General features: G+C 42.6%; 1 protein-coding gene across 3 annotated transcripts in view; it reads right to left on the bottom strand.

Moving 5' to 3' along the window:
- Positions 1–918: 918 nt before the first annotated feature.
- The window catches only part of pus7 (pseudouridine synthase 7), a 56,443-nt gene continuing 40,468 nt past the window's right edge, over positions 919–16,893 (bottom strand). For 2 of the 3 annotated variants that reach the window (XM_086010481.1, XM_086010479.1), the window contains exons 10-16: positions 14,286–14,347; positions 13,999–14,159; positions 13,432–13,558; positions 8,321–8,422; positions 6,661–6,790; positions 4,360–4,451; positions 919–1,317 (exon numbers count right to left, since the gene is read on the bottom strand). In XM_086010481.1, the coding sequence (XP_085866607.1) occupies positions 1,181–1,317; positions 4,360–4,451; positions 6,661–6,790; positions 8,321–8,422; positions 13,432–13,558; positions 13,999–14,159; positions 14,286–14,347 (811 nt within the window). In that variant the 3' untranslated portion in view covers positions 919–1,180. The remainder of the gene's footprint in view (positions 1,318–4,359; positions 4,452–6,660; positions 6,791–8,320; positions 8,423–13,431; positions 13,559–13,998; positions 14,160–14,285; positions 14,348–16,893) is intronic. The other variant, XM_086010482.1, reaches the window with a different exon arrangement.

The raw sequence follows: 16,893 nt of genomic DNA, 5'->3' as shown, positions 1-16,893 counted from the left end.
TGAAATCCCACATTCCTGGTACCGTTCTAGGAAATCTCCTCTGCATCCTTTGCAAGACCTTGACATTCTTTCTAAAGTGTGGTGCCCAGAACTAGCCACAATATGCAGCTGGGGTCTCACCAGTGTTTTATAAAGGTTTAGCATAACTTCCTTGTTTTTGTACTCTATGTTTCTATTTATAAAGCCAAGGATCCCAAAGGCCTTTTTAACAGCCTTCTCAACTTGTCCTGCCACCTTCAAAGACTTGTGTACGTACACCCCTGGGTCTCTCTGCTCCTGCACCCCCTTTAAAATTGTGCCAGTTAGTTTATTTTGCCTCTTCTCATTCTTCCTACTAAAATGAATCACTTCACATTTCTCTGCGTTAAATTTCATCTGCCACGTGCCTTCCCATTTCACCAGTCTATCTATGTCCTCCCGAAGTCGGTTACTATCCTTCTCACTGTTTACATTTCTGAGTTTCACGTCACCTGAAAACTTTGAAATTATGCTCTGTATGTCCAAGTCTAGGTCAGTAATATATATCAAAAAGCTAAAACACACAATCAGCAGTGTGCTGCCTTGCTGCCCTACAAATCCACAATTCTTAAAATGGATTGGGGTGTATGGAGGCTGGGAGTTGCCCATGGTAAGACTGGAAGAGAAATTCCACAAACTGGTCATCTGGGCCAGTCTTACACAAACTCTCAGTGGCCAGCTGTAGCAAACTGTTGGATGAGACTAGTTAGCAGGCTGCCAGAATATCCCAAAATTGTTTTCTCTTTTCTCAGATACGCTTTTTGCAGTTCAAGTTCCAGACTTCACATGACTTGAAGATCCTTTTCTTACACCATGTCCAAAGCTGCTGATTTTCATGCTGCTACAGAAAATTTAATTGCCACTGCAAAAAACAAAATAAAATGCAAGGAAACAAGCAAGCTGTATGTATAATACCAAAGATATGTTTATTGATCAATGTTGTCATATTGCGCTTTAAAGTCATCATTAAGATTTACAAACATCTGAAAAATAAAATCGACCCTCCATTGATAAAACAATCCTAAAAGATTTCTTTTGCTCATATGAATGAAAATAAAAGTAATATTTTGCTTGAACATTTCAGTAGCTGTTACAAAACAATATAGACATTTAAAACACGCCACATTCCACTTTTCTAAAGCTTCTCAGAACATTTATCAGGTTATCGCAACCAGACCGTGTTCAGCCGAGTTTGATTTTTGATGCTCGTGTCCATTTTGAGCACCTCTCGAATAGCCATAGTAGCATAAGTGGAGGGAGGAAGTGAAAATTCCATTTTCAGGGCTTTATATTTACCATCTGTAATAAGAAATAACTGCAAGATTAAATTTCTGAAAAATGTAGAGATAGCAGCCATTTATCAGCTGAACTGGTGGTTATCAGAAATGTTCACCGAACCACCAAAGCACTGATGTGCTTTCATTGTATTTTGCAAGAGGAAGGTGGTGTTACTAGTCATTTTGTAAAGAGTCATTTTAGAGCTTTTTTGAAGACATAACCCAGAGAAAATGATTCTTTCTCTCCCTGCATATTCTAAAGCTGCAAATGGAAGCTACAGTTGAAGGGCTGAGATAAGGGGCACTTCACTTGGAGAGGTTTTCACCAACCTGGAGAAAAACATGGTGTTTTTTTTAATGTCCAGCTGGTGCCAATGCAGTAGAGACTTCAAATACACTTGCAGGGTATTAACATTAAAACATTTTTTAATTCGCGGCCTTTTCGGCCAGTCATTTGACATTAGGTACCACGAAAGGGCGTATGACCAAAATAAGAACATAAGAAATAGTCACCATCTTGCAGATATTGAAATGTTAGAGATGCAGAGCGTCTATATTTTAAACATACTGGCTGCACAGTAACAACGACGTGCATTTATATAGCAGCGTTATCAAACATAATTTGACACCGAGCCACAGGAGGAGATATTAGGACAGACGACCAAAAGCTTGGTCAAAGAGGTAGATTTTAAGGAGCATGTTAAAAGGAGGAGAGAGAAGTAGAGAGGCAGAGAATTCCAGAGCTTAGTGCCTAGGCAGCTGAAGGCATGACCGGCAATGGCGGAGCAATGAAAATCGGGGATGTGCAAAAGGCCAGAATTGGAGGAGCGTAGAGTTCTTGGAGAGTTGTAGGGCTGAAGGAGGCGACAGAGCTAGGAAGGGACTAAGCTATGAAAGATTTGAAAACAAGGATGAGAATTTTAAAATCGAGGCGTTGCCAGACTGGGAGCCAATGTCGGCCAGCGAGCACAGGGGGGATGGGTGAACGGGACTTGGTGTGCGTTAGGATATGGGCAAGAGAGATTTGGATGAGCTCAAGTTTACGGAGGGTGTAAGCTAAGAGGCTGGCCTGGAGAGAATTGGAATAGTTGAGTCTAGAGGTAACAAAGGCATGGGTGAGGGTTTCAGCAGCAGATGAGCTGAGGCAGGGGCGGAGACGGGTGATGTTACAGAGGTGGAAGTAGGCGGTCTTGGTGACGGAGAGGATACGAGGTCGGAAGCTCAGCTCAGGGTCAAATAGGATGCCAAGGTTGCAAACGGTTTGATTCAGCCTCAGATGGTCCAGGGAGAGCATTGGTGTCGGTGGCTAGGGAAGGGAGTTTGTGGTAGGGACCAAAGACAATGACTTCAGTCTTCCCAATATTTAGTTGGAGGAAATTTTTGATCATCGAATACTGGATGTCAGACAAGCAGCGTGCCAAATCAGAGGCAGTGGTGGCGAGGTAGATCAGCGTACATGTGGAACCTGAGATTGTGATTTCGGATGATGTCACCAAGTGGCAGCATGTACATGAGAAATAGGAGGGATCCTTAGGGAACTCCAGAAGTAACAGTGCTGGGGTGGGAAGAGAAGCCATTTGGAGGTGATTCTCTGGTATGACTGGATAAATAGGAATAGAACCAGGTGAGGGCAGTTCCACCCAGCTAGACAACAGAGGAGAGGCATTGGAGAAGGATGGTGTGGTCAACAGTGTCAAAGGCTGCAGACAGGTTGAGAAGGATGAGGAGGCATAGTTTACCACAATCACAGTCACATAGGATGTAATTTGTGACTTTGATGAGGGCCGTTTCAGTGCTGTGGCAGGGGCGGAAACCTGATTGGAGGGGTTCAAATATGGAGTTGCGGGAAAGATGGGCATGGATTTGGGAGGAGACAGCATGTTCAAGGATTTTGGAGAGGAAAGGGAGGTTGGAGACGGGGCGGCAGTTTTCCAGGACAGAGGCTGAAGTTTGCAACAGCAGACAACAGTTAGAAAAGTACTGCAGCAGCTCTCTATTCCTTTATCTAAGTAATTGATATATACAGCAAAAAGATGAGGCCCCAGTACAGATCCCTAGGAAAACCATTTGTCACATCCTGCCAGAGAACAAACCCTGGTCACACGGTTACCTCCAATTCCGTGTGTGCTCACTTTTGCTGGTAATCTCTTGTGCACAGCCTTATCAAATGCCTTCTGGAAGTCCATTTAGACAACATCCATAGACACACCCCATCAACTTTACTAGTTACCGCAAAACATTTAATTAGATTAGTCAGATATGACCTACCCTTCATAAAGCCATGCTAACTCTCTGATCAACTCTTACTTGTCCAAGTGCTTCGTCATTCTGTCTCTGAGGATAGATTCCAGTAACTTCCCCCATAACTGATGTTAAACTGACAGATTTCTGGATTTTCTCTTGCTTCTTAAATAATGGAGTGACATTTGCAATTTTCTAATCCAATGGCACAATTCAAGAAAGCTTTGGAAAATTATGACCAACACATCTGCAATTACCTCACCTATTTCTTTTAATACTCTTGGGTAGAAACCAACAGGTCCTGTGACAAAAAAAGTGCGATGATATAGGACATGAGCAGACTTTAGTTATATTAAAATGTGCTTCTGTAATGGATCAGCTGGTTAAGGCATTGTATAGTTGAGGCACACAGACCAAGATCCCAGCTCTGATCTCAGCCAGTTGCTATACTAAAGTTGGCCATGGTGCCTCACAGGTTGGGGAGGAAAACAGGTCAGGGTTCACATTCTGATTGCGATCAAGTGACACCCAAGCTTGTGGATATTGAATAAGGACAGGATTGGATTGAGCTTTGATGTTGAATAGCCCAACAACACTCACTGTCTAGGATCATACATGAAGAATGGCCAATTGAGCAATTCAGCCTGTACCATAGAAGTGTAAACCAGCTAAGAGGAAAGACCTTTAGTGAAGAGGAATGAAACTTGGCAGAAAAAAACATGATATTCGGGCTTTCAATGTTAGAGAATGGATTGCAAATTAGTTAATTTAGTATCAATTCAACATCCTCAAGGTTCATTCCCAGGTCAAATGTTTTCCCTACCTTTAGAGGATTCAGGTAAAGATGTTCCTTCCAGCTTTTCCACATCAGTGTGAACCAATGGAATTTTGTTATCATCATACACTAGAATCCCCCTGCGAATGAGATCCCCAACAAAAAAAAATTCAGTAATCTGAAGGCAAGGAAATACTTAACTTACCAGCATAACAGGACAATCATTTTGCAGTTTGAGGCATCATATGAACATTCAAAAAAAAACATGGGAAAAGACTATTTGGTCCATCACGCCCCAGCCTTGTGCATCATTTCCCCACCTCCTACTCATGCAATCTCTCCTGGGAAAGGCAAGAACAGAAAACCAGTGGTCAATTTTTAGAAAAATTCTGGAAAATTCCTCTTCAACCTCCTACAGCAATCAAGCAAAGCTTCGGGAGACTGTGGTAACCCATAAATTCTTCTAATCCCAGCCAGCCTGCAACTTATCTTCTAACTGGAAATGTCCTCCTCTTTCAGGAACTTGTGAAGAGTTGCAGGGAATCCATACTCTCTATATGCTTTGGTAATCTGTTCTAGAGGATGATTACTCTGAAAAGAAATACCTCCCAAGTCCTAACATCTAACCTTAAACCCTTGCACTTTATACAAGTGCTCTAAATGTACATATGCAAGTATGTAAGCTCTTCAATGAGAGACAGCAGTGATGGATTGAGAACAATGCTCGACTTGGCATCCAACAGAATCTGCAAAAGCTCATAAATAACCAAGCTGACGTGCACTTTAAATATACATCAATTCAAACCTTAAACCTTAAAAGAGCACCTCTACCTCGCTTGCAGACAGTTACATTTTCTATCATAAACTCAAATCTGTGAATACTCTGTTTATGAAGTGTGACTCTCAGTATTCAAATTGACAATGGTACAGCTTCCTTTCCCTGCTGAACTGGTGCAAGCACGATCAGCAGCTGCTGTTGCTGATTGGACAGCCAAAGCAGCTGTGCATGCAGCACATAAGAGCAGTGGCAGAAACTGGAAAGAAAAATAATTGGGAGGAGAAATAATGATATCCAGGAGAGGAGAACTGCAGCTAGGTGTGGCAGAGAGCACTGGAAGTGTAATCCAGCAGTGAGTCAGATATGAATTATAGGAAATAATTCTGTGGTCCATATTGCGCAGGGAAAGGAAATTATTAATGATCACCGAAAAACTGAAGCACAAAACTGAATCTAGGAAAATTGTGGGAAAAAAGATTTTTGCGCAGCGCAAATTCAATGCCTAGGCTATGTTGCAAGTGTTTTAAATGTATTTATTTGAAAATATCAATATTCCTGCTACAGGGAGAGCCTCAAATTGAATCTTACTTCCCTGCTGAGGCACTTCAGTGACATGAATTATGTGGAACGCCCAGGAGCGGTTCCACTGTAACTAGGAGAGGCACTACTTCAAAGTTGCCTGAAGGTCCCAGACCCTGGGAAATTGTGAAACAGGTTGCGACATAGAAGGATCTTTTCCCTTAAAATGGCACCGATGGCAGGCGTGTGGCTCTTGGGCTATCGGCACAATGGTATTCCTGAACATAAAAGTGACCTAAAATATGCTAATTCAATGGCAGAAGCTCTTTGTGAGAATCAGTTTCTCTTTCTGGCTCTTTAAATGTAAAAAGTTAGCCACAAACCAGGTCACAGGGACATCATTTACATAGCCATAGGAGATCTGGAATAGTACATTTAAAGTCTTGTACAGGAAACTTTGGTTTATCCGGAGGTTAACTGTCCGGAATGCTCGAGCCACCAGCAAAATTCAGGAGTCGGTTCAGTAAGTTTTTTTTCTTTTCGTTGCTTTTTTTTCCACCAGTCAGGCTCTGCAAGGTCCAGCTAAAGCTGTTGCTTAGCTACAGAGACGCTTGCAAGCTACGGCCGACTGTTTCGAAGCAACAGGGTTTGTTGCGAGATACGGAGCTCAAAAGCTTCCGTATGTTTTAACATTAGCGCTGGTTTGTCCGGCAGTTTTGATGGGACGGCAACAGCTCGGTCCCGTCGGTGCCGGATATCACAAAGTTTCCTGTATGTAGCAAATATTTCCTATAGGTGGCACATTTGCTTCCTGTAATATTGCCCCCATCACCCCATCTTCTGATTTACCATGAGAAAAGCCACAGGAGATCTGCGCGTAAATACAAAAATGTACAAAGTCAAAATGCTCAAGTGACTAATTTTGTTTAGTATAGGAAGGAATATCAACATTGTTCATCTCAAACACAATTACTGAACACAAAGACAACTAATCCAAATTCAGCGTTGGTGCAGTTTTTTTTAATAAAACCTATTCAAACTTTAATACTCACCAGGTGACATTCTGAGGGCGAATAATGATCTTCCTGTATGCTCCTGATAACGAATAATCTCGAATTTTGTGTCTCATGTTATTTATATCCAAGTCATCTGCAGCCATCATTTCTTCATAGGCTTTGCCAACTTAAAATATACATATACACAGACACAAACATAACTATTAGAAATGTACCATTTCTCTACTACATAAATGTCCCATAATATTACTTAAACACCAGTAACTATTTTACAGAACGATGGCAGCACAAAAGTGTTCTGGAACTATAAATCACAGTAAAACGTTATTTAGTGCACCTTTAGAAGATGAATTTTTTTCATTTCTGTACAAGACACTGAATTATGCTGCATCAAAATACAACAGTAGAAAACAGAGCAATACTAAACTCTTGCTGCAAGAACATTGAATAAATTTGAAATCCACTGCGTCAAAGAAACCGTCCCTGTGCAAAGAGAAATCTACTCAAAGATTGGTTTTCTTTGGCTTTTAGGATCCCACCAACATACTACATCTGTAGTGTATAGCATCTACCAAGGACACATCAGTATATACCATTTGACACCAGCACTCTATAGCTGCAATATATACTATTTACCACCTGCTCTCTGAACTGCAGTCTGTACCATCTGCTACTGGCAGGCTGTGGCTGCAATATATACAAGCTACCACTAGCACTACAGGCCAGACTGTAGTAGCTCATCAAGCTTACTTCATTCGACAGCTTCACAGCATGGTCACCTTAACCACCAAGGACAAGAGCAGCAACACCATCACCTCCAAGTCATGCACCATCCAGACTTGCATATATAAATCAGCAATCATTAATCGTGGTATGTAAAATTCCTGCAATTCCCTACCTAAACGCCATTGTGGAAGCACCATCACCACAAGGACTGCAGAGGTTCAAGAAGAAAGGCCATCAATACATTCTCAGAGTAAGTAGGGAATGGGCAGTAAGTGTCGCCCCATCAGCATCATCCACATTACAAGAACATTTTTACTAAAATCCACAAATAAAGCACCACTTTAGATACTGCCCAGAGCTTTACAGCAACCAAGTACTTCACATTTTGTTGAGGCCATAAAGGACTCATTACCTCACTGTGCATATCTTTCTGTTCATGCTTACAATAGAGACTTCCAGTAGTCATACTATCTCACATACACATAAAATGTGATGAATTCTTAAGATCGTCCCAAAAAGTATCTTTTGGGCTGCATTGATGCTGGGAATACAAATGTGGTGGTAAACCATCAGTGAATTGCAGTAGTGATTGAGTGTGGGTAGACCTCAAGTACACAAAGTCCATCTGCCTGTACTTACAGCACGAGAGAACAGATGTGTCAAGATGACAGACTCTGGACTGGCATCATTCTGACTAGTTTCTCAAATAATAGTTATGTCACAAAATTAAGAATGGTCATGAAGGTATTTTGGCTTAATTCTTTAGGGAATAATTCTCCCTAAATGTCCCAGTCGAGATCAGAAACTTAACGTAATAAAGCTACAGCCTGTACTCTAGTTTGTGGACCTGAGTACATCAACACATTGCATCACTGGGTTTACCCCAAATACAGCTTTTTCTCTCATCTCAACATGTTTGACATGAGATGCAAATGTACATAAATGGATGAAACACTTCCTAATAACTTACTTTTATGTTTTGGATAGAGAACATCAAATCCAGGCAAGGGCATCACTACATCATGTAGATTATGTTTCTCTACTTCAGATTCCTCAATTGGAACTGCTGTTACTGAAAATCAATAAAACAAGCAGCTTTTAATCTCTTGGATATTAAACATTGATTCCTGAGTTAAAGCATGATCTAGATAATTCTGTAAACCAAACAACACACCCAAAAATTTTAGCTTACACTTATGTGCCCATGTTCACATTGATGTTTTTTTCGCGGGCTTTCTTTGCAGAGGCTGGTGTCGGGAGCAGTGAGGCCGGAGACCCAGTGAGTATTTAAACTCACTTTCGCAGGCTTTCTTTGCAGAGGCTGGTGTCGGGAGCAGCGAGACCGGAGACCCAGTGAGTATTTAAACTCACTTTCGCGGGCTTTCTTAACAATCTCGCAGACCAGCGGCGGCGTTCCAGAGCCACGTCATGATTCAAAACGTGACGCGGGCAGGAGGGAGCAGCTGATTGGGTGAGTACGGCCAGGGAGTATTTAGACTACTCTATAGTTTGACAGTGAAAGTTCATAGTTTATAAAGTTTAGACGGTCTTAATTTTTTTGTGGTTAGTTTCTAGTGCTAGTAACCAAGGGCCCTTGAGTGTATCATTTACTTGTAGTGTAATTGGTGGTATTGATTTGATTTAAGTTAATTTAAATTAACTGAAGGGTAAGTCATGGCAGGACAGCTTGGTGCCATGGTATGCTTCTCCTGCACTATGTGGGAAATCAGGGACACTTTGTGTCTCTGACGACCATGTGTGCGAGAAGTGTATCCAGCTGTAGCTACTGGCAGACCACATTGCGGCGCTGGAGCTGCGAATGGATACATACTGGAGCATTCGCGATGCTGAGGACGTCATGGAAAGCACATTTAGGGAGTTGGTCACACCGCAAGTAAAGGCTGCACAGGCAGGAAGGGAATGGGTGACCGCCAGGCAGAGTAGTAGGCACAGGCAGGTAGTGCAGGGGTCCCCTGTGGCCATCCCCCTCTCAAACAGATATACCGCTTTGGATATTGTTGGGGGGGGTGGCTTATCGGGGGAAGGCAGCAGCAGCCAACTTCCTGGCACCGTGGGTGGTTCTGCTGCACAGGACAGGAGGGAAAAGAGTGGGAGAGCTATAGTAATAGGGGATTCTATTGTAGGGGGATAGGCGTTTCTGTGGCCGCAAACGAGACTCCAGGATGGTATGTTGCCTCCCTGGTGCAAGGGTCAAGGATGTCTTGGAGCGGCTGCAGAGCATTCTGGAGGGGGAGGGTGAGCAGCCAGTTGTCGTGGTGCATATAGGTACCAACGATATAGGTAAAAACCGGGACGAGGTCCTAAAAGCTGAATATAGGGAGTTAGGAGGTAAATTTAAAAATAGGACCTCAAAGGTAGTAATCTCAGGATTGCTACCAGTGCCACGTGCTAGTCAGAGTAGAAGTAGAAGGATATTTCAGATGAATAAGTGGTTAGAGGAATGGTGCAAGGGGGAGGGATTCAAATTCCTGGGACATTGGAACCGGTTCTGGGGGAGGTGGGACCAGTACAAACTGGACGGTTTGCACCTCGGCAGCACCGGGACCGATGTCCTAGGGGGAGTGTTTGCTAGTGCTGTTGGGGAGGGTTTAAACTAAAATGGCAGGGGGTTGGGAACCTGTGCAGGGAGACAGAGGAATGGGAAACAAGGATAGAAGCAAAAGACAGGAAGGAGAAAAGCAAAAGTGGCAGGCAGAGAAGTCAAGGGTTTAAATCAAACATGGCCACAGTAAATAATAGTTCTAAGAGTGTTAAAAAAACAAGCCTGAAGGCTTTGTGTCTTAATGTGAGGAGCATTCATAATAAGGTGGATGAATTAGCTGTGCAAATAGATGTAAATGGATATGATATGATTGGGATTACAGAAACATGGCTCCAGGGTGACCAAGGCTGGGAACTCAGCATCCAGAGGTATTCAACATTCAAGAAAGACAGGCAAAAAGGAAAAGGAGGTGGGGTAGCCTTGCTGGTTAAAGAGATTAACACAATAGTAAGGAACGATATTAGCTCTGATGATGTGGAATCTGTATGGGTAGAGCTGAGAAATACAATGGGGCAGAAAACATTAGTGGGAGTTGTATACAGACCCCCAAACAGTAATGCCGAGGTTGGGGATGGCATTAAACGGGAAATTAGAGAAGCGTGCAATAAGGGCACAGCAGTTATCATGGGTGACTTTAATCTACATATAGATTGGGCTAACCAAATTAGTAACAATACTGTGGAGGAGGAATTCCTGGAGTGTATACGGGATGGTTTCCTGGACCAATATGTCGAGGAACCAACCAGAGACCAGGCCATCTTAGACTGGGTATTATGTAATGAGAAAGGATTAATTAGCAATCTTGTTGTGCGAGGCCCCTTGGGGCGGAGCGATCATAATATGATCGAATTCTTCATTAAGATGGAGAGTGAAGTAGTTGACTCAGAGACTAGGGTCCTGAATTTAAATAAAGGAAACTACGATGGTATGAGACGCGAGTTAGGTAGGATGGATTGGAGAATGTTACTTAAAGGGTTGACGGTGGATAGGCAATGGCAAACATTTAAAGATCGCATGGATGAACGACAGAATTTGTTCATCCCTGTTTGGCATAAAAATAAAACAAAAAAGAGGTGACTCAACCGTGGCTAACAAGGGAAATTAGGGATAGAATAAGATTCAAGGAGAGGACATATAAATTGGCCAGAAAAAGCAGCAAACCGGAGGATTGGGAGCAGTTTAGGATTCAGCAAAGGAGGACAAAGGGATTAATTAAGAGGGGGAAAATAGAATATGAGAGTAAGCTTGCAGGGAACATAAAAACTGACTGTAAAAGCTTCTATAGATATGTGAAGAGAAAAAGATTGGTGAAGTCAAGCGTAGGTCCCTTGCAGTCAGAATCAGGGGAATTTATAATGGGGAAACAAAGAAATGGCAGACCAATTAAATACATACTTTGGTTCTGTCTTCACAAAGGAGGACACAAATAACCTCCCAGAGATGTCGGGGAACATAGGGTCTAATAAGAGGGAGGAACTGAATGAAATCAGTATTTGTAGGGAAATGGTGTTAAGGAAATTGACGGGATTGAAAGCTGATAAATCCCCAGGGCCTGATAATCTACATCCTAGGGTACTTAAAGAAGTGGCCCTAGAAATAGTAGATGCATTGCTGGTCATCTTCCAGAATCTATAGAATTTGGGAACAGTTCCCATGGATTGGAGGGTAGCTAATGTTACCCCACTGTTCAAAAAAGGTGGTAGAGAGAAAACGGGGAAGTATAGACCGGTAAGCCTGACATCGGTAGTGGGGAAAGTGCTAGAGTCCATTATAAAAGATGCAATAGCAGAGCACTTGGAAAACAGTGACAGGATCGGACAAAGTCAACATGGATTTACAAAAGGTAAATCATGCTTGACTAATCTACTGGAATTTTTTGAGGATGTAACTGGTAGAATAGATAAGGGAGAACCAATGGATGTGGTGTATTTGGACTTTCAGAAGGCTTTCGATAAGGTCCCGCATAAGAGATTAGCGTGTAAAGTTAAAGCACATGGGATTGGGGGCAAGGTACTGACTTGGATGGAGAACTGGCTGGCAGACAGGAAGCAAAGAGTTGGAATAAACGGGTCGTTTTCCGAGTGGCAGGCAGTGACTAGTGGGGTACCGCAGGGATCAGTGCTAGGACCCCAGCTATTCACAATATATATTAATGATCTAGACGAGGGAACTAGATGTAATATCTCCAAGTTTGCAGACGACACAAAGCTGGGTGTGCGTCTGTGCTGTGAGGAGGATGTCGAGAAACTCCAGTATGATTTGGACAGGTTGGGTGATTGGGCAGATGCAGTATAATGTGGATAAATGCGAGGTTATCCACTTTGGTGGCAAAAACAGGAAGGCAGATTATTATCTGAACGGCAATAGATTGGGAGAAGGGGAAGTGCAACGGGACCTGGGTGTCCTTGTGCACCAGTCGCTGATGGTAAGCATGCAGGTGCAGCAGGCGGTTAAGAAGGCAAATGGTATGTTGGCCTTCGTAGCGAGAGGATTCGAGTACAGGAACAAGGATGTCTTGCTGCAGTTGTACAGGGCCTTGGTGAGACCACACCTTCAGTATTGTGTGCAGTTTTGGTCGCCTTATCTGAGGAAGGACGTTCTTGCCATGGAGTGAGTGCAGCGAAGCTTCACCAGGCTGATACCTGGGATGGCAGGAATGACGTATAAGGAGAGATTGGGTCGATTGGGCTTATAATCGCTGGAGTTTAGATGAATGAGAGGGGATCTCATTGAAACTTATAAAATTCTAACAGGACTAGAGAGACTAGATGCAGGAAGGATGTTCCCGATGGCGGGGGAGTCCAGAACCAGGGGTCACAGTCTAAAGCCATTTAGGACAGAGATGAGGAGGAATTTCTTCACCCAGAGAGTGGTGAACCTGTGGAATTCTCTACCACACAAGGCAATTGAGGCCAATTCATTAAATATATTCAAGGAGTAAGATATATTTCTTAAGGCTAAAGGGATCAAGGGATATGGGGAGAAAGCAGGGACAGGCTACTGAATTTGGATGATCAGCCATGATCTCATTGAATGGCGGAGCAGGCTCGAGGGGCCGAATGGCCTACTCCTGCTCCTATCTTCTATGTTTCTATGTTTAGTATAAATCAAGCTTGTGGAAGCTGCATTTTAAAAGTGACCAGGTTGGCACAGTTGGGAATAATTTCATAAATTGCTTCACCAATGTCCTTTGAGGGAAGGAAACCCGCCCTCCTTACCTGATGTGGCCTATATGTAACTCCAGTTTCCCACCAACGTGGTTTAGCTTGTCCTAAAGCAAGGAAGAAGCCGATACTCTGCCAGCACTCTCATAAGAACAATTAGCTGCCTGATTAGGTGGAACTCTGTGCATGCATCCAAGATTGTTTGCACACAGAGCATTTCCATCACTAACCTCTCAGTGCAAGGTGCAGTCAGTAGCATTACTCTTGGTTTCTAGCTGTGTATATGATACAGGTACAGGTCTGAGTTTGGTGGGTTGTAGTACAGGTGCAACACAAAAGGAATATTCCATTTACCTCCTTTCAGTACCAAATCCCCAGGCACGACTTTAAGTCCATATTCTTCAATCCTTTTGCTCACTAGTTTATTCCACACGTAGCTCTGATAACTGTGAATGTACATCAATCGATTATTTCTTGGAATCTGAAAATAAAGGAAGAGCTTAATCCAAGTGGATTTTTCAAATCATATGCATCCAGCACCTAAAAAAAAGAAATCCAAAAGAATTTCAAACGACAAAAAAAGATTTTCCTCCAAGCTATGAATTAGATTCATTTTAAATTGATGTCCAAGGTTATTTATGAATATATGCAACCTCTTAAAGTTTACAGTGCTGAATTATTCATTAAGATAGTTTTACTGCAAGTGCCTTTCAACAATGACATTAAGAACACAATAGAGCATAACTATTCCTTCAGAACCTGGATAAAAATCAACTCTATCAACCCTATTAAAACATAGCAAAAGGATCCTTTGGGCGACGAGAATTGCACAGGATATACAGCACAGAAACAGGCCACTGGGCCCAACCAGACCATGCCAGCCTTTACGCTCCACTCAAGCATGTAGGAGCTGAAACTTACCATACCAAACGCTGATACAATGTTCTTCATTCCATATTTTGCCAGGCCTCGCAGCAACTGTCCTTCTACACACCTTTTCACAGGAAGCTTTTTCAATGCAGCCTGAGGGTCCTTGGTTTTAGCCCATTCTTCTCTGCATTTCACCATATAACCTCTCTCTGCTGGAGGCAAGATAGAAATGGTACAAAACATTTCTCAACTTTTCCAAGAAAATGCAACAAATCTTCCGGATAGACATTCATATTTGGCAATATCAGATATGCATAGACAGGTGTAGCAATTCCTACCTCCAGGCCGAGGCTTTAGGATTAGATCCATTACTTCACTCCATTTGTTATGCAGAATTGCTCTAAACAATATAACCAGTTATGACAATCAAAACACATGTCCAATAAAACACAGCAACAGGTCGTCATCTGCCAGAAAATAATTGCAAATGTAAAAGAAACAGAACAAAATATTTTGAATGAACACATGTATTTTGGTGGAATTCAAACATTTAAATTAGTTTTTCCCCCCTCTTCTCACACAGTAATGCCTTAAGCACAGTCGGATCAATAATAATGATTGATGTTACCATCAGTGCTCTCCTAATGTAATGGGAAGCTTAATTCAAAAGACTACAGCACACAAGGTCCCGAATTAACAAAAACACTGCAGAGAAGCTGCAGCCATTTACAACCCTGTGGAGTTACGGTGACCACATGGAAACTGAAAGGCTTTCATACATATAACCCATATATAAGCTCACTGGTGGAAGCCAAATTTCACCAATTGGATTCTGTATCAAGAGTCATAAATTTATACTAATTTGGATCACCGTGCTATCTGTTTTTTTCAAAACCATCACAGTTGAGACACTTGAGCTGTCCATAGGATAAGAACGCGAAGAGAACAAGAAATACATTTATTAATGTTTGTGAAGAGACCCACATAGAATTCAGCCAGCTTACTGCAGTGGTTCCCACAAAATAGTTGAGTTGTTACTTAGCTGCAGAGACTATTTAAAAGGAATTTAGTGTTTTAATGTGGCTTTTAGAGAAACCAGATTATCAGCAACAGGAAAAAAACCCTTTAAAAACGCTGCTGGATACTCAAGTATCCAGGCAAATTATGCAGCCACAATTGAAGTTTACAAATTGAAACTGTTGGACCATTTGCATGAGGAACAGGAGCTCCTAGAATCCTGTGCTTCCTTTGCAGGAACAAGTTCAGGAATATTGGCTCAAAAATTGCTGTGGCAGGCCAACAAACGGCACCCGCTGTTAGTTAGACTACCCTTGGCCCGTTTAATGTTGATGATCTTTTGCCCTGCTAGTTGGTGGAAGTGAGAGGTGGAAATGGCGCGACGCCCTCTACAGGGCATCTGGGATCTGAGTGAACAGGTCAAGCAACTGTGCATCTCCTTAACCAATCAGATTGAAGAATTGTGAAATGAACAAAGCAAGGAAGTTAGAATGATGAATTCAATGTCAAATCAGGTATAGAAAGAGAAATAAAGAGGGCGAGAAAGACTGGATTAAGAGAGAGGGAAAAAAAAGACAAAGAAAAAGTTTTAAAAAAATTAATTTTGAATTTTAAAATCTCCAACAAGTAAAACCTGAAGAAATGAGATTCCACACTTAAAATAGTTAAATTCCAGTGCCAGCAAGGTTGACTGGCAGTAAATAATCATGTCGTTAAAAGGGTACTTAGTTTGATATGGACAAGCCCTAACTTTCTGTATTGAATTTAGTTCACATCTGCCATGCAAGTACAGGATCTTCACACTGATCAATGCATCTGAATGGGGAACCAGGCAGCGAGATGCCGTTTTCGCAAAGCTAACGGTGAAGCGGCACATCTGAGACAGCAACTTTTGGTTTTCCGCGTATAATCGTGCATCTGCCCTCACCTGAAGTTGCTGTGGAATTTGCACATAAATAATGGTGAGCACCATTAGCCTCGCCGTTATTTTGACAGGAATTTCTGCGCCACTGTTGTTTATCACATACTGGAGATCAAAGTTTTGGCTGAAGTTGGATACCACTGTAGAACTGCACAAATTCCAGAAAGAACAACATTTTTTCTGTCGATGTTGTCATTGTCTGTGCGAGAGAGAGCGAGAAGGGAGTGGCAGCCTTTTGTCAGGACTGGTCAGAGAAGTGGAATAGCAGTGTGACTTGTAAAATGTCCGAGGAGGTCAACAGTAAATCCTCATCCTGGAAGGTGATTGTGCTGTTTGATCTCTGCAAGGGAGGAATTGGAGGAAGCAGAAGAGGGGGTGAAGGGAAGGTAGAGGATGAGGAGGGAGAAATAGATGGAGGTGGTGTGGCAAGCAAGGGAAGATTATAAAGGAGATATGCTTGCCAGGTTTTAAGTCCTGTGGCAGCTTTCAAGATGCGAAGCAGGTCATTGGTTGCATTTAATTGAGGCTGAGGTGACTGGTGAAAGGGCAGCCGGTGGCTCTCTTGGAGAACTAGATTAGACTATTGAGTGGCAAGGCAGCACTAGTACAGTGAGACTGCGGATTTCATCATCATGATCATAGACAGACAGCTTTTGGAAGTCTGGGGTGTCGGGCAGCCACATGGCCTGGTGCTGGCTGGGTAGAACTGCAGCGCAGCCAAGGCCACTGAAGAACAGGAGGGCCATGAATCAATGGGTTGATACGGTGTGGCAGGAGGCCAGCCACAGTACCAGCTGGCTTGAATTGTGAGGTGATTGGGGCAACTGTTGTTTATGCAGCATGGGACAAGAAAAATTAACAAAGAGAGATGGTTTGGAAAACAGGATATGGGGCAATGGTGCTTTAAGAGAAAAAGGGACCTACAGAAAGGAAGCATCAAATTTTCTTGCTAACTTTACCTCTCATCTTACATTTCCTTTACCAACATGGTTGCAGGCTACCTCAGT

The sequence above is a fragment of the Somniosus microcephalus genome, chromosome 17, assembly GCF_052327205.1.
Source record: "Somniosus microcephalus isolate GS21.2 chromosome 17, FLI_Smic_1.0, whole genome shotgun sequence".
Classification (NCBI taxonomy): Eukaryota; Metazoa; Chordata; class Chondrichthyes; order Squaliformes; family Somniosidae; genus Somniosus; species Somniosus microcephalus.
Note: the sequence above shows the minus strand (reverse complement) of the source record. Positions and strands in the feature narration are given on the sequence as shown.